This window comes from Myripristis murdjan, chromosome 17 (genome assembly GCF_902150065.1).
Source record: "Myripristis murdjan chromosome 17, fMyrMur1.1, whole genome shotgun sequence".
In the NCBI taxonomy this organism is placed as follows: Eukaryota; Metazoa; Chordata; class Actinopteri; order Holocentriformes; family Holocentridae; genus Myripristis; species Myripristis murdjan.
Genome location: NC_043996.1, coordinates 4988632 through 5012347, shown reverse-complemented (window position 1 = coordinate 5012347; position 23716 = coordinate 4988632). Strand labels below are relative to the sequence as shown.

Sequence of the window (23716 nt, the reverse complement as noted above, 5' to 3'; positions counted from 1 at the left end):
TAGCTCCTTATTTTGATATCAGCGTGTGAAACAACAATTTGTGTTCTTTCATGCTTCAGGAGAAGAGAATTTATGACTTGCTTCCAAGGTGTAATGTGTGGGGAAAAGCCGTTTGATGTCTTGACTTAGATGTTGACTGTTCTGGGGAGGGGAATCAGTTCTTTAATTCTTACCAGAGGCCTGCTCTGTCATTTGGCCGCGCGTAATTGTGCGTAAAGATGAAAGGCACCAAATGGCGCGCGACGGCGGTTCTCCACTTCAGTGCAAAGACCACTTGGACTTTGATTCATTCATGCAAATACTGAGGTTTTAAAGCGTTTATAACGCTTTGAAACCAGATTATATGTTCAAAATTTGGCAGAAAACGATAAAACTATTTTATGTATACTGTACCATTGATATTTTGCATGGAGAGATACAGTGAACACACATGTGCAGATTTCCATTATTCAAATACTTTACGCCCCCCTTTTTTTTTTTTTTTTTTTTTTGGCCTTTAATAAATCTTTATCTTATAAAATTCACAGTGTACTTATGTATCAAACTGTGTCAAGAGCTGATCATAGGGTCATTTTACAGCATTTTAATTCAAGCTTTCCTCAGCAGGTATAGAGAATTTTTGTTTATATTTGAAGATATTTGCCTCTGGCATAGTTACCCTTTTAGCTGCTTTATCTTTCAACTTTTTAAAATCTAAAATGACCCAGTCAGTGATTACCCAGCTGTACGTGGATAAGCGGCTATGTAAATCTTAAGAAGTGTAACCAGCGGCACCCTCCTGTTTATTGAAGTAATTGGTTCCCCCGTAAGATACTATCCCCATTATTCTAAATTGATGGATTCATTGAGAAGCAGTTAACCTCCTATGGTGAGTGCACTTCCTCAACAGATCAGCTCACAGTTGATTCTGTCCACTGTCTCCACGTTTAGCTGACGCATAAATTACAGATAGGACAAAAAATAAGATTCATAATCATGCAATCGTTGGACAATAAACAGCGAGCTGCTTCAGGTGGATAATTCAGTTTATTTGAGCCTTTTATTGCCAGACAGGACCAGAATGGGTTTGAATTAAATCTACAATCGGGGTTCACACCTTGTTAACGACGCCATTAGCCTCCCTTTACATTCGCTGATGGGTGATTTACATTTGCGACCAAATAGCATCTTTATTGCTGTTTACCAAGGCCTTGGAGACATTGTAAACTGAACGGGAGCATTTGATATAAAAAGCGGAGCTTCCAGGCGTCTGCAGTCACTTCAACTCCAAGTTGCTGGCTGTGAGGTTTGGGAACCAGGGGACTACAAGCTGCGCGCATCATGTCTGAGATTTGGCTTTTTGTCATCAGCTTTGCCACTTTGCTGTGCGCCACCGCCGCTCGGCCTCCACATAACTATCTGGAGAACCACTTCACCGCAGAGAACGAGTCGGAGGAGGTTCGTTCCGCAGCTATCAAAAGACTTCTGGAGGTTTTTGGGATGGAGGACCCCCCTCTCACCCGGGGCCACAAGCAGCCGCCTCAGTACATGCTCGATCTGTACAACACGGTGGCTGATGTAAACGGCGTGACCAAGGACCCCTATCTGCTGGAGGGGAACACTGTCCGCAGCTTCTTTGACAAATGTAAGATCAGTTTGTGCGTAAAACTTCTCTCGCTGTTGGATGTTCAATACGGTAAAAAATAGACGCGTTTGTTCTGGTTTCTAATAATGCAATTTCCTTTTCAGTGCGCAGTGAGCAGGTTGAGTTCAGGTTCAATCTGTCCACGGTCGCCAGGAGTGAGAAGGTGCTCACTGCAGAGCTGCATCTCTTCAAGCTGAGGCCTCAAGCATCAGTGTCATTCAACAGACATCACTTCTGCCAGGTATATAAATATTAATTACATTCAAGTCTAATGTCATTCATCATCTCTGCAGGACAAGTATTCAAATAAAATGATCCTTGAGATGTGAGCATGTTACTAATTTTGTATTCACTTCAGGTCAGTGTTTATCAGCTGCTAGACAGCAGCAAGCTCAACATCACCCAGGAGAAGAAGCTGCTGTCTTCTCGGCTCATCCCCATCCACTCCACTGGCTGGGAGGTGTTCACCATCACACAAGCAGTAAGTATCCATTGCTCTTTCAGGTCTGCATTAACCACTGTAGGAAAAAAACTTAATGCTTACTGAATGCAATGTGTGTTTGAACTGACAAATGTGAACTTTTGTTTTTCGTAAAGGTCCGCGCCTGGATGGCAGATGAAGGAAGTAACCTGGGGCTTCAGGTGGTGGTTCGGACCCTGGGGGGAAGCCAGATGGATATGAAGCTGGTCCGCTTTGCTTCAGGACGCAGTCATCATCAGAGCAAGCAGCCCATGCTGGTGCTCTTCACTGATGACGGACGCCGCTCTGCCACTCTTGAGAGCAAAGGTAGGACTAACTGTGTTGCTGTTTTGCCACTGTAGCCATTGGCATAAAGCCACATCATGAGGGGCCCAAGTGGAGGGCTTTTTATTGTGCTGCTGCCTATAACAAGGGACAGGGATTTGCCAGCCTTTGCACAGGAATTGACACAGCACCATCACTCCATCCATGACATGGAGAATATCTACCTGTACCCCTGAGTTATTGACTGATCAGTTATTGGACACCTTCTTTGTTGAAATTCTGGATTTGAGAAAGATATTAGAGGGGAACTTGTGTTCACAATCTGTCAAAGGGGGGCAATCTTATACAGTTGCAGAATCATATTTTTGAAAAAAGTTTTTTATTTCTTCAGTTCTGTATATTCCAGGCAAATCCTGTTTCAGTACTGAAAGATTATATACACATAGATATAGATAGATAGATAGGAAAATAAATAAATAAATAAATAAATGTTCACTTCATTTAGAAAAAGGCATACCTATTTGCCTTGCTGTGTCAGCCTTATAGTCTTATAAACTGTATACAGTGCTAATTACTGTAGGAACTTTACATTAAGGGAGGTTTCTCTAAGTCCAGATGTAGCTGTATTTATGCTCCCAGCTCTATTAAAATAGAGTATGTTTGCTAAAAACTTCTTCTGTCCTCCACCAGATCCAAATGATACCCCGGCCTCTCCCAGCCTGCCTCAGGTCCCCATGGCAGGTGGTGCCTCCCGCAGCGCCCGTTCCCTGGACTACAGCGATGAAGATGGTGTGTCATTGCCCTGCCAGCGCCTGCCCCTCTATGTGGACTTTGAGGAGATCGGCTGGTCGGGCTGGATCGTGTCTCCACGGGGTTACAACGCCTACCACTGTAAGGGCTCCTGCCCCTTCCCCCTCGGTCAGAACATGAGGCCAACCAACCACGCCACTGTCCAGTCCATCATCAACGCCCTGAAGCTGACCAAAGGCATCGAAACGCCATGCTGTGTGCCCGACAAGCTCTTCTCCATCAATCTGCTCTACTTTGACGACGATGAAAACGTGGTGTTGAAGCAGTACGACGACATGGTTGCAGGAAGCTGCGGCTGCCAATGAGAACAGCGAGCCACCGGTGTCTATGTGTGCAACCTAAATATCATCAGCCTCGTTCTCGTGCATAGATACCAAGCAGCCTTATGCTATGAGAGTCTCACGCATGGCATTGTAATATATGTAAATAGCATAAATTATATAATATATGGCAGTGAAGGAAGTGATATCCTGTGTAAATGTGTATATGTTTTCTGCAGTGAACTATTATAAAATTACAATAAATTTTGGAAGAAATATTGGAGTGAATTTATTAAGAGTTGTAACATTGTTGCAAAGTTTTTGGAATATTGAGTCATCAAAACAATACATTAGGCATAAAAAGCTTATAATAAACAAGTGAATGAATGAGTATCATAAGGAATTATCTCAACAAGTCCTATAAATAAGATTTGATATTTCATGCCGAGTCTGCAGTGCTATTCCATTTTAAGCTCTACCTGAAGTTGACTGGGTCTAATGTTTTTAAATGCTTTCTCACTTTTACAGCCACATGCGTGTTGTAGGCAGCTTTACTGAATTGTGTGAGGTAACCTTACTAAGAAAGGCTTTTATTAGCTTTGCGTGTAATTTTAGTGCGTCAACTGACTCTCTTCTTTAAAAATAGCCTCACTCTTTGTCCTTGTATAGCATGTATAATGTAGAATTTGTTGCTGTCATCCTCTGTACCAGCGCCACCAAGACAAATTCCTGAACCTTTATCCTACTTGTCAAATAAACTGATTCTGACCATGATTTGGATCCTGGTAGAGTAAATGGCAAGCATGCACCTTTGTACCACGAGCTTCAAGGTCTCAGGTCATTTTCCTCACCCAGGCGATTCTGTGCTGCAGCTCACATCTGGAGAGATGCTGCTCCACGGCCACACCAATAAGGTCGTCAAACACAGATGCTGGTCCTGGAACGATCCCTATTAACAAACAGACAAGAGGTCTTGGGAGCATGCCAGCATGACTGACCAAAGTCCACACAAATTTCAAGTTTTCTGTAAATTCAAGCTTCCGGAAGTTTGAATTTACAGTTACAATGACATAGCCTTGCTGCCTAATGCCCGCACCTCCTGCATCGTATTTGAACAGACATGTACTTTGCGGTGAGATGAAACCAGCTTGCTGCTTTGAGGACAAAGAGAATTCTGTATATTCAGTCAGTTTTGAGACATATTCATTTTCAGAATGATATATGCCCAACAATGGATAATCATTTTATAAATTGGCTATGCTTTCCATGTGCATTCAAGAACAAAGAGCATAAGCCTATGTTTTAGGACAAGCCAGCGTGCATAAAAATGGTACTGCTAAGACGATTAGAATGCATCATCTACTGTGTGGCAAACCTGCACTTTACTAACCCAAACTAAACTAAACTTAAAATGATTATTTATGATTTATGATTATTATTATAATTATTTTTTGGAACATACTGACTTATAAGTCAAACCACTGCAAACACTGATTTTTTTAATGAAGTGTAACGGCTTACACTCTGTGATGAAGAAAAACGTCAACTGAGAGACAAATAGATTTTGCACTTAGTGTCTTCGGGCTGTCTCGTCGTTGTGTGTGATCAGCAGTGTCATCAGCAGATTTGACAGTGCTGCTGGAGGTGTGAACAGTCATGTGTTCAGTGGAAAGTGATGTGTAGCCAAAAGGATAAATCGTAAAACCTGTGCAGCTCAGGACATGCAGAGAACAGAGGCGTTTTGTGCTCTTGATTGCTCCACCTCATTCTGAAGACGTGACGCTATGCGGCACAGTTGTGATTATGTGGCTGTTTGTTCTTGCACAAGTATTTGTAGGCTGAACTATTAAATCTAAAGGTTATGTGGTGTCACTGCACTGATAAATGCAATTCAAATTGTCGATTCTTATAAATACCTTGGCAGTACATTTGACTCACAGCTCAAATTCAACACTGAGCTTACAGTCAAACGGGGTCAACAGAGAATTCATTTAATGAGGAAGCTACATTCTTTTAATGTCTGTGAGACCATTTTGTGTAATTTTTTTATCATTCTTTTATTGAAAGCCTTTTAAGTTAAACACAATTGCTAAAGTGTGTTGGCACCAAGCAGATGAATTTGGGCACAGTCTGGGAGGAACAAGCCACTTCAGAGGGCAAAAACGATAATCAGCCAACCAGACCACATTCTGTCGACTGAGTTTTTACTGCTGCCTTCCGGTCGTCGCTATAATGTGCCCAACAGTAGGACAAATCGCTACGCAAAGTCTTTTATCCCTTCTGCTATCAAGCTTTTAAACACAGACCCTACTCATTTTAGATGAAACTGTTATATCGTAGAGGATTATCTATTTATCGGTCATATTTATTCATGGGATTTTATTTATTGGATTTTACTACTGATTCTATTGATTTTTTCTGAGCACTGATTTTATTATGTAAATGATTATTATGTGCCCATGTGCTTTATTGTTTCCTTGACTCTGATGGTTGTATGGGATGCATGTGGAAAAGCTGCAAATGAATTGCCCTGTTGGGATAAATAAAGTTTTCTGAGCTGAAATGAACTGAACTGAATTTATCAACTCCATGCAATTCGGCTAGCTATCTTAACTTAGCTTAGCTTAGTTTAGCTTATAGTGTTGTTTAGTTTCGCTCAGTTTAACTTAGCGTAGCTTAGTGAAGTTTAGTTTGGTTTAGTAAATAGACATGGCCGCCCCCAAATCATTTCTGATTCCTAGAGAGATGATAACAGCTAAAATTAAATAATGTGGTTTCATTCAATTGATAAATGATGTGCTTTAGTGTTTGGTTAGTGTAGTTTAGCTGAGCTGAGCTGAGCTTAGTGTTGTTTAGTTTAGCTTAGGTTAGCTTTTGCTTTGTGTATTTTAGTTTAGCTTAGCTTAGTTTAACTTACCTTAGCTTAGTTTAACTTAGCTTACCTTAGTATTGTTGAGTTTAGCTTTGGTTTGGTTTAGTAAATAGACATGGCTTCCCCCAGATTTCTAATTTGAAGAGAGATGAAAACAACCATGGCCTAACATTAAATAATGTGGTTTCATTTAACTGATAAAGCGCTTTAGTGTTTTGTAGTGTAGCTTAGCTTTGCACATGTTAAAAGGCATGTTTTTGTGAGGCAGATGCCCCACTGGGCCTGTGGGGGGCAGCAGAGGGAGGGTGATCGATGTTGTCACAAAACTGAAACTGGTACAGCGTTCTGGCCTGCTGGTGGCGCTAGAGAGAGGGTCATGGAGTTGTCATCATTTTATGGCAATACTGAAGTAGTTTTTGAGACATTAAAATACATGTTGAAAATGGCAGTTGAACCAGCACATGAGCAGTAATAATCAGTTGATCCTGTTCACTTTACATTAGCTTCCTGCTCTGAGCAGATGAAAACACTCTGAGCCCATGAGAAGGGCCTGCCCTCAGCACCAGACCATGTCTGGGTGTCCCACTGACGCCACCAGGAGGGGGCAGGCTGTGCTGATGAATTTCTCTTGAGAGAAACTGTTTTGTACTGGATAGAAGGTAGGGGCAAATGTTAATAATGAAGCCATCTGACCATAACACTGTGTAAAGATAAAAAGAAAACATAGCAAATGAAGATCTTACCTGCTGGAAAGAAGCTTCAACCAAATTTGAGAGCAACATGTTTCTAAAATTAAAATAAATAAATAAATAAAAATTAAAACAGATGAGGTGTTTGTCTTTTCCTCAGACTGATAATTGTTTTCTTGAACATACTATTGAAAAAGTTAACTAATCAACACTGTGCAAGGTCTTTGAAAGCAATGGATAAGCAGCTGATCAGATCCAGGCATCCACAGTCTGTGCAGCACCCACATTACCACCAGAGGACACTGAGGCACCCCTGCTGTTTTTACTGGCTGGGTAAGGGCAACCACTGTGATGCCAGTGAAGACAGCGATATAGGAGGTTACCATATAATAACTTATGGCCTGGAGTTTGTAATGCATAAATGTAACCCTATTTGAATGTAATTTGTAAATCATTTAAAACTGGCATTTGTGATCATTTGAATAGTGTCTGTACTGGAGAGATATCCTCACTTACTCTGTAGGCTAATATTGTATGATATATTATAGATAGATAGATAGATAGATAGATAGATAGATAGATAGATAGATATTATCTATACATGTTTAGCAAATGAAATCTAAATTGAAACTGAAATAAAGTTTGAAAACTACATAATTTAAAAACTATTTAAAAACTCCAAACTATAATAACCCCAGGTCCTATAAAACACACTGGGTAGAGGATAGCGCTAACACTGCAGGCCCTAACTTCTACAGGCACCGTAGAAAAAAAAAGAAAGACAGAAAGAAAAAGTGCCGCATTGATACTGTGCATTTCCAGATGGGTCTAACATGTAACCAGACTGGAGATAATGAGAGGAAGCACCCCACATCTGCAGTACGCTGATCAGTATTTCTCCAGGAAAGTGAAAGTATTTAATGTCCCTGGCTGCCATAGATTGAAGTGCAGAGCAAAGCCCAGGGTAGCCCCTTGGAAAAATATAAAAACAAACCCACATATCTGTGTTTATGAAAATATATAGCCAGTTTGTCCAGAGTAACTACTGAATTCAGTATATCAATACAAAGTACTGCTCAAGAACATATGAAAGGAAAAGTAACATTAAATAAATACTGCTACTTTACAAAAGAGGGACTTTCAACAGATTGAGATAGACATACCGTATATGTAAATACAGAGATGAAAATACACAGACATAGTAAAGATGTAGAAATTCACATATATTTAGTTATGAGCATATGCATAGAAAAGCACATAGATGTAAACAAATACAAATCTTATTCATATATAGAAATTAACACATAAAGACAAATTCATGGTGTTCAAAATAGTGTTTTGACCTCATAATGAGGTCATTCATGCTCCCCAGAGGATGAAACCCATAATCTTTGGTGACCTCTTGACCTTTCCTGTGGTGCTACTCTCAAACCAAATTTCTATTGTTTTTATTTCCATTGTTCTTCTAGGCTACACATTGATGCAAAATTCTGCAAATAATTCTCTTTTACTGTGAAAGACAGTAACATAGTAGATTATTGCAGCCACTTCTTCACTGTTAGAAAAAGTATGAAATAGTTCCTGTGTGGCAGGTTAATAGAGAGGATTTTTTTCCCTTCTCAGGAAATGAATACATTGTTGATCTTTAAAGATGCTAGGAAAAAATGTTTTGCTGTGGCGACTTCATCATTTGTCTGTAAGCCATTGTGGATGCTCATTCTAAGCACAATTATGTGGGTAAAAGAGTAGGAATGCATGAATTTCAGTTTTGAATGCCATCAAAATCTATATGGTTGCTTGGAAGTCATGATTGTCAATACTGGTTGTTGTGCATGTGCTGGTGTTGACGCCATTTACACATAACAGAATTACATACTGACCATTCTACCAATCAAGTTCTTTGCTAAAACAAAGCCTGTTTCCCATCAAAAAGTCTATTTGCCCACTACAAAACCCTGGCTCTGAAGAGTGTAACCTGAGACGCGAGCGAGGCGTTGGCCATAGAGTGGCACTAAGGGGGTTGATACCACTTGGCATGATGCTGGACGACAGCCCTTGTTCATTGTCAAGGGACCTGCTATTCACATTGGAGAAAACGATGAAATGCTGCCATTATAATGGGAACCAAAGGGCTCTGTGGCAGCCCGACACCTGATCTCCTCTTTGGCTCTGGCCTCCTTTTGTCCCAGCATTTCATATCTGACATATCCACAGGCCTTCAAAAGCACTTGATGCTGGAGCAGCTATGGACTTGAGGCTTGGTGTTGGCGCGCTCAGACATGGGGAATAAACAAACCGTATTTACGGCACAGCAGCTAGATGCCTATCAGGTCGGTGTAACTCCCTTTTAACTTTCACTTTAATTCAAAATTGGCATGCTGGCTGAGACAAACTGCTTCACTCGTTTTATGGTGTGCCACATAAGACAACCTAAATAGTGAATGTGGAAGAGGTAAACTACACAATAGAGGTACTGTACACTTGTCAAACTTATCCTCTTGACTAATCTGTTTGCCAAGAAAATAGAGTACATCCAGGTGCTTGTGATGAAAGAGATCTCTGCTTCAGGGTCGAATCAAACAACTCACAGCCTGGTGGTGTTTATTGATTTATTATCTTTATCTGGCACTCTCTCATATGAAGATTAGTGCGTCATTGAAAGTTGCTTCTCTAGAGGTTTTCCAATGAACAGCTCAGGCAAGTGCAATTGCAAGAGCACTTACACAAAAGGACTATGCATTTATTTTCATTTAATCTGTAAAAAAGGGTAGGATAGTGTGTTTACTTATAAACTAATAATCTCATAACTTGCACAGTCCGAACAACTATCTTGTTTTATGTTATGTATTGTTTTATGTCACATTGTTTCCATGATCTGACTTTCTGTATTTGCAGGACTGTACATATTTTACAAGAAAAGAAATTCTGAGGTGAGCTTATTTTTGCAGTAAAATCAGAGTAAATCATTATCATTTATCAGTACTTGTATTATCCCTTAATTGTTTTTTCTCCTCAATTATTGATATAATCTAACACCCTGACCTGAATCTTCTTTTGTTCTTCACTGTACCATACCATATGTAATTCTAAACTAGAGTACCGAGGGGAACAAACAGACTGTGGGGTCGGCTACCGTTGACATCAAATGCTAGTTAGATCAATGGCTTGCTTTTCGACGTATACTTTTTTCTTTCTTTCTTTCTTTTTTCTTTTTTCTTTTTTTTTTTAGAAAATTCCTGGCTGCAGTTCGCCTAATTTTCCCCATCTATAAAGAAGATTTCCTGCAATTTGACCCGAGCTGGAAAAGCAGCTATATTCTAATGGAGGGTTTAGGGGTCATTTAACCACTGACTGTCATTAGATAATATTATAGAAGACGTCTTGTAATTCAATACTGAAAGTAAATTTTTTAAACCTTTCCTAACATAGGCTGTTCTACCGCTATCGGGATTTGGCTCCGCAGCTTGTTCCTCTTGACTACACCAACCAGCCAGATGTGAAGTTACCATATGAGCTGATTGGCAGCATGCCAGAGCTGAAGGTAGACCCACTGGCCCACACAAGCCCTGCAGACTCACTCTCCCCGTGTTGCCAATCCATAATTAATGGCCAACTAATCGACAGAAGTCTTTGAAAGGTTATATGTTACCCGACTCCTTCAAAATTGAAGAAAGCTGATGGGTTCCATAGGGCCCACTTGGTAGGATTGGGTCAATTATGTGCCTCTTTGCACAGTGACAGCAAGGTAAACACATTCTGACATCCAGTGAGACGGGGAGAGTTATGCCTGCTTCATCTAATTGTTCATTATTACAAATTACTACACTTTGATGCTTTATTTGGAACTCTATAAAGTGATGATTTGAATAATAATAAGTCCTCACACAGAAAAAAGTACAGCAGCGTAAAGCACTCAGTCTCTAGGTATACCACTGCCCGTTTATAGATCCTTATGATTAACTGCAGGCAGTTGTTTACTGAGGTCACATTTTAGCAGATTATCACAGGGGTGGTGGTTTCCCTGCTGTCCAGGACAACCCATTTCGCCAGAGGATTGCTGAGGTTTTCTCTGAGGATGGAGAGGGAAACATGACACTGGACGACTTCCTGGACATGTTTTCAGTCCTGAGTGAGATGGCTCCACGTGACCTAAAGGCCTACTACGCTTTTAAAATCTATGGTAAATCATCTTCACATCAGAGCGTACCTTGAGTGGTATAACCATAGTAAATATCAAAGATTAACAACTCACATTATCATGTAAATAATAGGCCGGTGCCAAAATGGGACCTCAGGCTGTAATGTGCACCAAGACCATGTAACCTCTCATACAAACGAGTTGACAAATGCCACCAGTAAATGATTATTAGGTTCCCAAATAAAAATACAATGAGTCACCCATATTAATTTATACTACTGCATCGTGGAAATCTTGTATTTTACAAAATGCAGTACAAATTAGACAAGCAAAGCTATATAAAAATATAGATAGATAGATAGATAGATAGATAGATAGATATGCCACTCCATGTGTCACCATTCCATGCTGCCTCCTTTATCCCAGAGCTTCCCTTCCCCTGCCACATGGCCCACTTCCACCATCTCTGATCTGACCCATCTTACCACAGAGAGTTGGCCTCAACTACTCATGAAACCTCAGTTCTCTATAGCTGATTAAACACGGTAAACAGATTAGGTATGCTCCCTTCCAGACAGTTTTTTTCCCCCAGAAACCCTCGCCAAGAAAGCTTTTACCTCAAGGTATTCCCAAAGCTTTTGCATGAATGAACATATCAAAGTTGGATCTCATAAAGTACATAGCAGTGATAGGGTTATGTTGATCATTTTGTTTAAGCTTCATTCAATGTCAGTGATCCTTCTACCATGTCAAGCTACACTGCCAACAATCCTCTGACAGCAGGTCAGTCCATGTAACCACAGGGGGCACGGTGAGGGGTTATAGAGCTTTAAGCATGAAGGACAATGCATGGACTCTCATAAATCATTAACCAGCCCATTATGGTGAAGAACTGCTTATCAAAGCCTAGTTTGTGCTCAGCACCAGTGCCCCCCTAATTAAATCATGCTGACAGATGAAGATGTTGTATACCAATAGCCATGGTCATGGACCATGGAAGGTTTCCATACATTATTCAGACCTACAGTATAGGAAAGGAAAGAGCAAGGAAGGTGACTTTCAAGGTAAGTAAAGAACGTAGCAGTTATGCAAGTAGATATGTTGTTAAGGCTTTACATTCCAAACTTTGTTGCCATAGAGACCTCATTCAATGTGTAATTGTTAAGAGGCACATAAGTGGGGGACACGTGTGTGAGAGGGCAAGATGAAGTGTTCATATATTGTGTCATATTAGGTACTTTTTCAGGTGTACAGTACAAGGAAATCTCAGCTTACTCTATGGCACAAGGCCCAAACGCCCATATACATTGAGAGGTACAAGTCCCCCCCAATGTTCAGGCACTCCAAAAATGCCCCCCCCCCCCAAAAAAAAAAAATATTGCTGGACTATATTAGCAATTCAATGTTCAGGCATTCCCAAAATGTCTGCCCCCCCCCCCCCCCAATGCTGAAATGGTGGTTTTGGCTCTGCTATGGCAGATACCATATTGATACAAGTTTAAGCTGTGACCAAAGTTTATGCATGGGGAATTATTGGATATTATGTTCACTTATATTTCATTTTCATTTCTGGAGTTATCTGCTCATGACACAGAGAGAATATTTGCAAAAGACCGAGGACAGTTTTGCGCTACCTGACTCTATTATCAGTCTCTTACATACCTGAAGGTGTGTTTGTCTTGGATTTGAATGTGCCCTATCCTTAGTTCCTCTCAGTTCAGAGGGACTGAGTACTGATGGCTTGTAATGGCTCATATACAAAAGGGAAGTGCGCCGGCTTAGACAGAGCACTTTTTGTATGTGTGCTCTCTTCATGCATGAATGAAGACATCTAGTGAATCTGACACTGAACCAGAGTGAAGACTGGATTTGCTCTCCCACACTGTGTAATTGAGAGTAATAAAGGATAAGATGTAGCAAAGATGGGTTATTTTTTCCCCAGGGCTCTGACATGTCCAAATCAAACTGACACAACGTACTGTTAGTCTCTCTTGACACTGATGGGGTCTGTAAATACAGCCAAAGTCAAAGATTTGTCACTCATTATTAAACTTTAGAAGGAAGAAATACTCTTCCAAGACATGGAAGAGTATTCCAGAGGTCATTTCCCAGCACAGAAAGCTTTTTATGTTCACACTCAGGAACAAACCCAAAGGTTTCAGATGGCTTGTGAAAGCAAAGCTATATAAAAAAGCAGATGGACTCTTCCCCAAATAGGAAAAGAGGGAATAATGCTCTTACTGGTTGTGAGGATTGTTGGCTTGAAATAACCCACAATGTGGGGAGATGAGATGAGGGCTTAAATTTTCAAGGGCATGATGTAACTCCAGGGTGAGATAAAAGTAACAAAAGTTCCTATTTTTAATAAGAATTTTAATATTTAAGAGGCAGTACATTACTTTGGAGATCCTGCTGCTATCCTTGAGTGAAAGTGGAGAGGACAAGGTTTGAGGAAAGTTTGGAAGTTCTTGTGGGAAGTGAAGGGAAAAAGCCCAGTCCCCAGTCCCCATGCTGTCAAAATAGATCCCAAGAGTGTAATTGTAAAGGATCATCTTCATCATGGTGGAATTAGATTCCATATTCTCCTTTTTCCTCTTCTCCTCCCTCTGGGTCAGGGTTTTGATCACTTCCTAGCGTGTGACACTTCTGGACTTCTCCACTTCTGGACTTCTGGACTCTCTGGACTTCTGGACCTCTCCAAAATCCAAAGACACCCCCCTCTGCACTCTTGGCCATGATGTCACCAGGTCACCTAGCCCAGCCACCTAAATATCTTCTTTTTCTCCTCCTAGGTCCTTGTGCTCCTTGTGGTTTGCCTTGAATCATTTGCATCTGCTTTGCTTTGAAAAGTGATGTCGTTCTCCAAAAGCTGAACCTGCAGGTCCAGTATGGTTGCCTCACTTTTGGTTGCAGCCTGGCTGCTCAGGGCCTCCTCTCTGTGGAGTATTTTGCACAGTTCCTCCATTTTATGGCAAAGGGCTTGATTCACCTCAAAGGCCTTGGGCTTGATGGCCTGGAATTCTTTGCAGCTGAAATTAGAGCTCTGAAAAAATTTTCTCCATTACCTGGGTCTGCAAACAGAGAACCTCCTCACCCTTAACCCTATAAAGCCTCAACTATGAAAGAATTGGCAGAAAATTCAATTTTTTTGAAAATGAACCCTTTATTTAGTCCTATAACAAAATATATTTTTTTAAAAAATTCGTTATTAAAAAATATGTTATTACACGACCTTTCTGGTGTATAATATATGATATGTACTTGAAGTGCCAATGGTATAGTCCAGGGTGAACAGGGGAAGTGTTCAATGGTATACAACAGTATTTTGGTCAAGTATTGATTAAACTGAAAGCGAAAAACGGAATTGAAAATATGTATCATATATGATACAAATGGCTTTATAGGGTTAAAGGACTTGACACCCTGCTCTAGATCATGATGCACTCTTTTCAGCAGGAGCTCTGGGATAGTTTTCTCTGCAGCCTGGGCAGACCAGGAGTACTTGCACAAGCCCTTCTCCACCTGAGGCACTGAGATTGCTGGCCAGGAGTGTCACCTTGACCTGCAGCTGGAGATCATGTTCTTTGATGGTCCTCTCTGGAGCCTGTGGAGACCTTTTCTGGTGGCAGAAAGTCTTCTCCTGCCTTTCACAGGCATTCATCAGGAGATTCAGGAGATTCAGAACATTTTGAGCAGCCTGACACCCAGGCCTTGCTGCACAGGCCTTGATCTTGAACCTGCTGCTCTACATCATTCTGGATTGTGTGCAACTTGAGCTGCAACACTGATGACTAAATTGTGCCGTGAGAAAACTCTGGTTTCTTAGGTTATCCTTAGGGCCACAACAGAAAAATACGTACTCAATTACTAGTTTATGTAGGAGACAGACTGCTGCGACACAAAGCTGCGTCCTCATGGACACAGTGACATTGAAGTAAATGTAGAAGCACTCGCCCCTGTGGAAAACAGGTCCCATTCTTGTGGCTTTGCAATGAATGTCAGCTTTGTCCTCGAGGTAATGGGACTTGACGATAATCATGCATGGTGAATCATCCTTTTTAAGCTTTAGCTGCAGGCTTCTGTAAACTAGGTCTGATGTGGGAGTATGTCACAGAGACATAAAAACATTTAGGAGAGCCTGCAATAAAATTCTGCGTTTACAACTTCATTTGTTCAAGTGTTACAAACCTGGTGTGCAGCACAGTCCAGATGGCATTTTTGTTTAGTCTGGGTTTCAGACTAAATAAAAATGTTTCACTGTCACTTGATGGTGCTTTTTCAGAGGCTTTGCCATCCTTAGAAGAATAAAGTCCTAGGGGAAACAAAGAATCCCTTTAATGTTTTGGCATGAATTTGGTTATTTATATTTAGAACTTGCACAGTGTAACTGTCAGCAGCTTCAATCAGCTAAACCTTTCACTGATTCTTGGGAATTTGGATAAATCATGTCCCACTATGAAAAATGCTATTTCTGTTGGAAATTTACAACATTTTAATGAATAAAAAGAATCAAGAGTATAATCAGGGGGTCCTTTGCACATTTGTAAGGTTCTTTTATAGGTTTGTTTTTAATTTTTATTAATTTATGGATTATATGCTGGCCCATGGGTTACAAAACCAGTTGTCCTCGGATAGGAGATAATCATTTCAACTTGATTAAAACAACAAAAAGTAAGCATTTTTCAGACTGATGTACAGTCTGAAAAATCCTTATAACAGTGCTCAGGATTGTTATTTTTTGTACCAAATAGTTAAATAAAGTTGTTAAGCAAGAAGCCATTGACTTGAGTGGTATAAATTTTGGAAATGTATGTTGTAATGAGGCCACTGTCACCACCGTCAGATTAGTGTCACCACCGTCAGAGGCAGTTATATTTGTTTTAAATGAATATGCTTACAATATGTTTCTTTGGTGCTGTTGAGTTATTAAAGTAATAGTCTTTTTTAATACAAAAATCTGTTTTTCAAATAAAAAAAAAAAAAACATTACGGTGACGGTGTTGACAAAAACAAAGTAGCCTAATAACTGGAAAAACGCCTATTTCATGAAAAAAATGCAAAATGAGGAGGTTGCACCGGTACATTGCTGAACAGCCAAGATCTTAGCCTATAATGATATACCTTCAGATTTTGTAATTTAACTCACTTTTTTTTTTTTTTTTTCAAAATTAAAACCTGTTTTATCCAAATTCCCAAGAATCAGCGCTTTATCAGCTGAAACCTAATAGATAAATTGTTCATTGTATCCCAAAATAATGGCCTTCACTGAGCCTCATTTACTCAACAACTTTACAAAACTTCCAACAGCTCACCTACTTCCTTTTCACTTCTTTTAAGATTTCAACAACGATGACTTTATCTGCAAGTCGGACTTGGAGAAGACGCTGAACAAACTGACCCGTAACGAGCTGACCGAGGACGAGGTGAGGATGGTGTGTGAGAAGGTGATGGACGAGGCTGACCTGGACAACGATGGCCGCCTGTCACTGGAGGATTTCCAGCACATGATTGTTCGAGCTCCAGACTTCCTCAGGTGGGCATGATTCAACATCTGTCATGGGACATAATGGAGGGTAAACCCAGCTATATACTGTACATACTACATATTTTGTTTCCTAAAATATTTGAGTCATATATTTGTGGTTGCCGCTCAGTGATCATTTACCTATATAACTGCACAAAAAAATCAATCATTTATGCTGTTTTCTGTCCACAGCACCTTCCACATAAGGATATAACAATGTGAAGCAATGCTGCACATTTCATTTCAGTGGCACTCAAGAAAGGACTGTTACCACTTAGGAGTGACCAGAAAGTGAGGGGACATTGATGTCATCATTGAAACCCACTGAAATCATGGCCCTTGTCATGGAAACACCAACATCTGCTTATTTAGATGTTACTCTATTCTGTAAAAACTGTTATCAAAAACATTTCAACTTCATTTTTATATTTTGCATACAACCGAGTATTACAGTAAACTACCAGTTTAACACAAAGAACAATGTAATTACATTGTGAGGGGTGTTGGACCAAGCATTGTGGCACAATCAGCTTAACATGAGATTTTCCCCCATTTTATTATGCAGCACTTAAAATAATTCTAATCCTTGTTTGGCAACAGGTCTGTCATCAGATGAAAGCATCAACCAATCTATCAGGACAAGGCTCATTAGCTGTGACCGTCAACAGTAGATCTGTGTTTGTGTCCAAGAGATTCAGTTACACCAGGCTATAAAAGAAACATCTGCCAGAATATTCCAGTGGGTCATAGTGGGCCAATGGAGGGAGAGGCAGTTGTGTCATGACAGCAGTCATGCCCCATTGTGGCCGCATGGCATCAGCTGACAGTGAAGTCTCCTCTATCACCCTGGCCATATTCACAATCAGTCACCAAAGACAGCGAAATGAAATATTACAACACAAATTGTTTTTTTAAGAACCTTATTTTATTAAATCAAAAGTACACATATCTACAAACTGTAGATCCATTTTCATATAGGTTTAGAAAGTACAGTACAATTAAAGTAGATCTCTTTTGTAATGTGATATTTACAACATTTTTTCTTTTTCAATTTTTTTTTTTTTTTCAAATTTTCTCCCGGTGTACTTCACAATCAATGGAATGAAACTGATTGTAAAAAAAAGTAATGTAAATGATGTGAAAGGTGACCTTAAAAAATGAAATGTAATAAAAAAAAAAGGGGGGTGTGCATTCCCACCGAAGTCTGGTTCCTATGTTTCTATTTGATTTAAAGCTATCACTGGAATAAAAAAAAAAAAAAAAGCAGTACATCTGAATGTCTCAATTACTCTTACTAAACAGTCTTCATCAACCAAAATTTAACCTGCACTGGTGTACCAATGCACAAATTTACTACAAATGGAGCATGTCCTGTTTTTGGCTCAGCAAACAAAAATAACACCCACACATTCAGTTGTATGGGTCCATACAGATGTCTGGAAGTGACATTACACAAAAAACAGGTCCAAGTTTCACAATGCATAGCTCAATTATGAGAAAGAACTGAGTATTCGCCATTAAGACAAATGGTTGTGATGATCATGAGGTCCCAACAGACATCAAAAGGTGCAGGCAGGCAAAAACAGGATCCCCATTTGATCTAATCTTTCAGAATAGCAACACATGAAGGAAAGAAAAATGAAGAAGAATGCAAACAGATTAAGACTCGGCATCCATGTTAAATATCAGCAGAGGGTAGTTATGTCACACAGGTCTAAGTACCTTGTATGCATTTTTTAAAAATACTGTTTAAAATTTGAGTTTGGGTGGCAACATACATTTTAAACAGTGCCACAGGTGCCACCTAGCTGTCAAACAAGTGACTGACCACATTGAAACCTGCATTAATAGAATGTAAAATAACACCAGTGAAACCTTTTGGAAACACTGGTCAAACCCGTCTTGACTTTATAAGCCAAGAAAATTCCACATTTTATGTAAACTACAATTTGGCAGGGATGTAGCACAGAACCAAAAGCTTGAAAATTCTTGTTTTAGTGGCTAATCAAATTGCAGGCATTTTTCTCAGTGAACTAACAGCAGGACAGTGGAACCCCAGCAGTGAAACAGCAAGAGAGAGCAAGTCATTTCTAAAGAGGTGAAGTAAAATTTAGGGATTATCTAGATACGCCCATTATATCTACCATTACCTTGATCGCACAGATCAGAAATATTTTTTTTTTTCTTCCAAAAGTAAAATGTTTGTATTGTGGTATTGCGAAACTAGCACTTGGCACAGACTACACACAAAACACAAGTTATTGGTAAAGTGCAAGGAGAATTGCATGGATACGAGGGGAGGCTTGCTCACACAGCGACATGTCAGCAAGAAGCCTCGGAGTGAACAAAATTTCAATTGCTGCTAATGTTACCAGAAACGTCATATAGCTTAAACATGCAACAGAGCTGCTACAAGGATGCAACTTGTATCTCCATTCAGGTTAGCTTAAGGGCAAGGCAACACTTGACATTGAGTATATTAATGTAAGGAAAATAATTTGTATTATACCGTGAGTACTTCTCAAAATGTCCTAATAATGCTCTTACAAAGGGCTGACCAATCAATGTGAGCACAAACAATTATGCTGGCACATGTATGTACAAATATTATTGTGCACTTACAATACTGTCACTTAGTCTTATGAAATTAAGAATGTTCTGCAGAATGACCGTCTTTAGGCTGCAGAAATAATCTAAATAGACAAATGAATCATAGTCCCACATTGTATGCTGCCAATCTGCCTCTAAGCACTTGAAAATTATTACAAAAAGTTTAAGTGTCAATTAGACTAGTGGTCAGGGGAAGATGAAAGAGGCATTTTAATCACATTAAATGATTGTCAAGGACTACAAGCAAACCAAAGAGCAGCACCCAAACAGATGCATGTTCAAACCGACTCTTTGATCCTGACTGCCTTACTCCTTCTATGATCCTGAACTGCCATTTCCTGAAATAAAAATCCAAGTGTGCCCATACTTCACACATGCAGCAGCTCTGTTTCACTGAATATCAAGCCAGTCAATCTCTGGTTAACAGTTACCACAATGTTGGGCAAGAGCACTAACAAAAATAGATCTAAATATCACATCTGTAGTCCAATCCCAAAATCTTGAGATTAATTCAACGACTTCTCCATGTAAATGAGGCTCCACTTTTGACAGTTGTGCTACCGTGTTGAGTGAAGAATGGACGTGTGGTGTAAAGAGACCAAAACTGGAAGGAAGAGGCTGTCTTTGCATGATATGTAATGTTTGGACAATGACCATGGTAGAGTCCTCCTCCGGTCAAGTAGTCTCACCCATGGAGATGCTACATCTCCTTAAGCTGGAAGAGATGCACCACCGGAAGCCTTCAGGAGAGGAAGGGAGGAGGGGAAGCCCTCCGCTTGCTGGGAGTATGATGGTTTGTGTGAACTGGGAGAATGGGCCCAGAACAGGGAGAGAGGGGGAGGGAAGGGAAAGGAAGTGCTAGGAGCGAGCACAGTCCAGTTATGTCCAGCCTGCTGGCAGCCAGGGGTCGAAGGCCTTTCCTCAGAGTAGGCTACAGCGGAAGAAGCTGCTCTTTTTCTGTGGCTCTGAGATCTTAACTCCATGACTACTCCCCTGCGGCGTGTTGCCCTCCTGGAGCAAAAAGACACCAAAAAACATTTTCAACTGTTTGCTCAATTACTACTTTCAGCTGGTTTAGCTGCTTTCTTTACATTAAATCTTCATCTTATTGTCCACAAGCGGTGAGCCACCGACTGTTTCTTGTCAAAAGTTAAGAATTCAGTAACTGAGTGTTTCACGCTATGACATGTAAACATGAAAAATATCAGGAAACATCATTATAATTCACAACAAGTAAAACACTGGTAGAACACCTATATTAACAAAGAAATAAAGTTATGCTCACCAATTTTGTATCCATTTTCGATTTGATGTCTCTAGCAAGTGTCAAAAACGCCTATGAACAAAAACACACATATGATACACATTGTTACATTTTTGTTACATATTCTCAGCATTTCATATCTCTCAGAAAAAGAACTGCTCTTACATTTTCCACGTTGATGTTTGCTTTTGCGCTGGTCTCCATGAACTTGATTCCATACTCTAATGCGAGCTGAAAGCAAATGGCAAAATTATGATTACATTTCTGCAAATATTTTGTCACCTTTTCACCATGCTGGTGTCCTACTAGGCCTTTCAAACATATTTTACACCAACAAGCCCATCAACTCTCCCATCAAAACCAACAAACATATACTTTTGAGATAATGGATTATGATTACTAAAGACTTTCGCAGTTTCTGTATGCTATATCTTAGTGATGACTGAAAAAAGGTTTGTAAAATCCTCTGGAGAAGAATGTAATCTTTAGACTAGACACGTTATGATAATGATGCTAATGAACAAAGATTCAACTAATGTGAAGTATCTTCAATACATACCCTACTAAATAAATACAGTGGATTACATATTTTTCTGCTCTTTATCTGTTGGAGCCTATTACATGGGCTATAATTTTGACAGCTAATTCAGCTTCAACTAGAACAGTCTCGTCACCTTCTCTCCCCTCTCTTTGGACACCTGCCGCTTGTCATTGATGTCACACTTGTTCCCGAGGACCATCTTCTCCACATCAGCTGACGCGTGCTAGAATCAGAGAAAACAGGAGACAAAGAAGGCTGGCTGAGGCTCTCTCCCAAGGATTTGATGCAGTACCAAGCATGTTACCAGATTAATTGGGGGAAAACTGCTATACCTCCTCTATATTCCTTATCCAGTTCTTGATATTGTCAAATGACTTCTCGTTGGTGATGTCGTAGACAAGCATGATGCCCTGTACACAAGAGCAAATTAAACTCGAGTTTAGTTATTGAGGCTGTGAACGAGCCGGAGCTATCCTCAAAAGCACATTTATGCAATACTTGACCCCTGAGAGATGGAGACACCCACCATGGCTCCTCTGTAGTAGGCTGTTGTGATTGTTCGGAAGCGCTCCTGGCCAGCTGTGTCCCTAAAAAACCATTCAAAGCTGACATCAGTGAGCAGCTCCACTCAACACTGTAACATTACAGTATCCACACTAAGCTGGGCAATTACTGACATTGTAGTATCATCATCACGGTGCTGAGGTGCACCGGGGAAATCCAAATAAACGTACCATATTTGTAGCTTTATCTTCTTGCCGTCTAGCTCTATTGTCCTTATCTTGAAATCAATGCCTGGAGGGGATAAAGCAGGATCATCATACATGTTAATCACGGCTAACGTTAGCTTGCTAATTTGGGATAGCTGACACCCAGTGGCTGACAGTGCTGTCAAACAGAACGGGAAACTCCAGAGGGTGGGGATGAGCACTTAGCCAGCAACTTATCAAGGCAGATTACAACCCAGCGAATTCAGGCACACAGCTCATTAAAATGGATATCACTATCCGGCTATAACACTAATGACTTTGCGGTTCCATACCAGAATGTAGACTGCACCTCACGAGCTAGCGTTATCTGGCTAACCGCTAGCGCCAAGGAACCGGTAGATTAGCTGCTTGTGACACCAAATGTATTTATTAACCACCACCTTCATGCAATTCACGTCACATGACAGCTTCTACTCGATCCTCTCACACATAAGCGCCAAATATACCGGCGAATAAAATGCGCAACCTACACTTATACATAAAAGGAAATACTAGCAGCTGTTAAGACAGCGTAACGTTAGCTCCGATTCCAGCACATAGACGGGGCCGAAGAGGCAGTCGATCGACGTTTTGTAAACACAGACACAAAGACACGGCGTACAACAAGAAAGCCATACCTATTGTTGAAATAAACGTCGAGTTGAACGCATCTTCTGAAAACCTGAACAGCACACAGGTCTTCCCGACACCCGAGTCCCCGATTAGCAGTAATTTAAACAAATAATCGTACGTCTTCGCCATACTTGATATTACTGCGGAAATCCCGCCCGGCGAAGCGGCGAACTGAAAGTACAGTAATGGCGACCTCTATTGGCCACGACTCGCACTTGCTAGCCGTGTGTCCCGGCGTTTTGCGTGGAATTAAAAAAGGCAAACCGTTATTCAGTATGTTACAAGGGAGTCTTTTTTTTCCAAAATAATGTACTTATTTTACTCATTCGCTACTCTAATGTGACAATAAGTCGTCAGTGTTCTCATTACGTTACCGTTACGTTTCCGGATGTATCTCCTGCGGGTTTCCTTGCAAAAATTAAAGTAGCGTGCTTGTGCTTACTTCCACCCAGTTTTTAAGAGTGCAGCCATAAAAGTTATGATTGAAACTAAAATAGTAATTTGCCATCAAACTCATTTGAAAAGTGTCATAAAACTCCTGTATTCACTAACACTTTACTATCAAGGGGTTAGCAGAGTACCACACGTTTCTATTATGTGGTTGGAGTTCATTTTCTAAACACACTGATAGGCCCCAGTGCAATGTATGGAATGTGTGACGTTAAAGGGGAATGACACCTACTTTTTTTTTTTTTTTTTTTTTAAATCACGTCACTGCCGTGCTCTAGGATAGTTCTGTCACTTGCTGTGCTACTTTCCTAGAGTTAGAAAGTGGGGAAAATGATGATTGAATTAGTTACAACACTGGGATGTAGAATGTGGCACTTCTCCATGATGGGGCACCCCCTGTGTTGACCCATACGATTTTTACACCACACTGACATTTCAAGGTTTTTCCATACCTGTTAGAGGTACTAGAATAGTGTTTTGACATAACTCATATCTAGCACTCCAAAGTCAAGTCTCCAGTCGTTGTTGCTCACTGAAGCAGCAATTTTATATCACAGTGACATGACAGTTTCTTTCTTTTTGTCTCTGAACTTCATCAGCACTGACTGATCTGTAGAGCCCTCCACATTTACCTAAGGCCTGTCGGGCAAGAGTAGGCTGACATCACATGAGCTTGAACACATATACAAATATATAGTTATCTATATCTATATATCTCTAGCTCTATATAGATAGATAGATAGATAGATAGATAGATAGATAGATAGATACACATTCATGCTTGTGCGCACACACAAATAATGTTAT

General features: G+C 40.3%; 3 protein-coding genes across 4 annotated transcripts; 2 read left to right on the top strand and 1 right to left on the bottom strand.

Moving 5' to 3' along the window:
- Nucleotides 1-1320: 1320 nt before the first annotated feature.
- Nucleotides 1321-3484, top strand: admp (anti-dorsalizing morphogenic protein). The gene is made up of 5 exons (XM_030073932.1): nucleotides 1321-1624; nucleotides 1729-1865; nucleotides 1983-2105; nucleotides 2222-2411; nucleotides 3060-3484. Exons 1-5 carry the CDS (start codon nucleotides 1321-1323, stop codon nucleotides 3482-3484), a joined length of 1179 nt encoding a protein of 392 aa, XP_029929792.1.
- A 5795-nt stretch (nucleotides 3485-9279) lies between these two features.
- On the top strand, nucleotides 9280-16876 carry cib3 (calcium and integrin binding family member 3). Of its 2 annotated transcripts, XM_030074873.1 has the most exons (6): nucleotides 9280-9330; nucleotides 9896-9930; nucleotides 10430-10541; nucleotides 11033-11180; nucleotides 16476-16671; nucleotides 16855-16876. In XM_030074873.1, exons 1-6 carry the CDS (start codon nucleotides 9280-9282, stop codon nucleotides 16874-16876), a joined length of 564 nt encoding a protein of 187 aa, XP_029930733.1. The 2 variants fall into 2 exon arrangements, with proteins under 2 accessions (XP_029930733.1, XP_029930734.1); XM_030074874.1 differs by lacking the exons at nucleotides 9896-9930; nucleotides 10430-10541.
- Nucleotides 16877-17666: 790 nt separating this feature from the next.
- On the bottom strand, nucleotides 17667-22635 carry LOC115374685 (ras-related protein Rab-8A). The gene is made up of 8 exons (XM_030073735.1): nucleotides 22465-22635; nucleotides 21812-21872; nucleotides 21604-21664; nucleotides 21410-21487; nucleotides 21211-21300; nucleotides 20702-20767; nucleotides 20558-20608; nucleotides 17667-20283 (listed from the first exon to the last, which is right to left on the bottom strand). Exons 1-8 carry the CDS (start codon nucleotides 22586-22588, stop codon nucleotides 20194-20196), a joined length of 621 nt encoding a protein of 206 aa, XP_029929595.1. The 5' UTR covers nucleotides 22589-22635; the 3' UTR covers nucleotides 17667-20193.
- Between the last annotated feature and the right edge of the window lie 1081 nt (nucleotides 22636-23716).

Coding starts and splice junctions, on each gene's coding strand:
- LOC115374685 (XM_030073735.1), bottom strand. CDS start 22,588: ATGGCGAAGACGTACGATTATTTGTTTAAATTACTGCTAATCGGGGAC. Junction 21,873..22,464: donor GACGTTTATTTCAACAATAG/GTATGGCTTTCT, acceptor TATCCCCTCCAG/GCATTGATTTCAAGATAAGG. Junction 21,488..21,603: donor CCTACTACAGAGGAGCCATG/GTGGGTGTCTCC, acceptor TCTTGTGTACAG/GGCATCATGCTTGTCTACGA.
- cib3 (XM_030074873.1), top strand. CDS start 9,280: ATGGGGAATAAACAAACCGTATTTACGGCACAGCAGCTAGATGCCTAT. Junction 9,331..9,895: donor AGCAGCTAGATGCCTATCAG/GTCGGTGTAACT, acceptor CTGTATTTGCAG/GACTGTACATATTTTACAAG. Junction 10,542..11,032: donor GCAGCATGCCAGAGCTGAAG/GTAGACCCACTG, acceptor CCTGCTGTCCAG/GACAACCCATTTCGCCAGAG.
- admp (XM_030073932.1), top strand. CDS start 1,321: ATGTCTGAGATTTGGCTTTTTGTCATCAGCTTTGCCACTTTGCTGTGC. Junction 2,106..2,221: donor TGTTCACCATCACACAAGCA/GTAAGTATCCAT, acceptor TTTTTCGTAAAG/GTCCGCGCCTGGATGGCAGA. Junction 2,412..3,059: donor TGCCACTCTTGAGAGCAAAG/GTAGGACTAACT, acceptor GTCCTCCACCAG/ATCCAAATGATACCCCGGCC.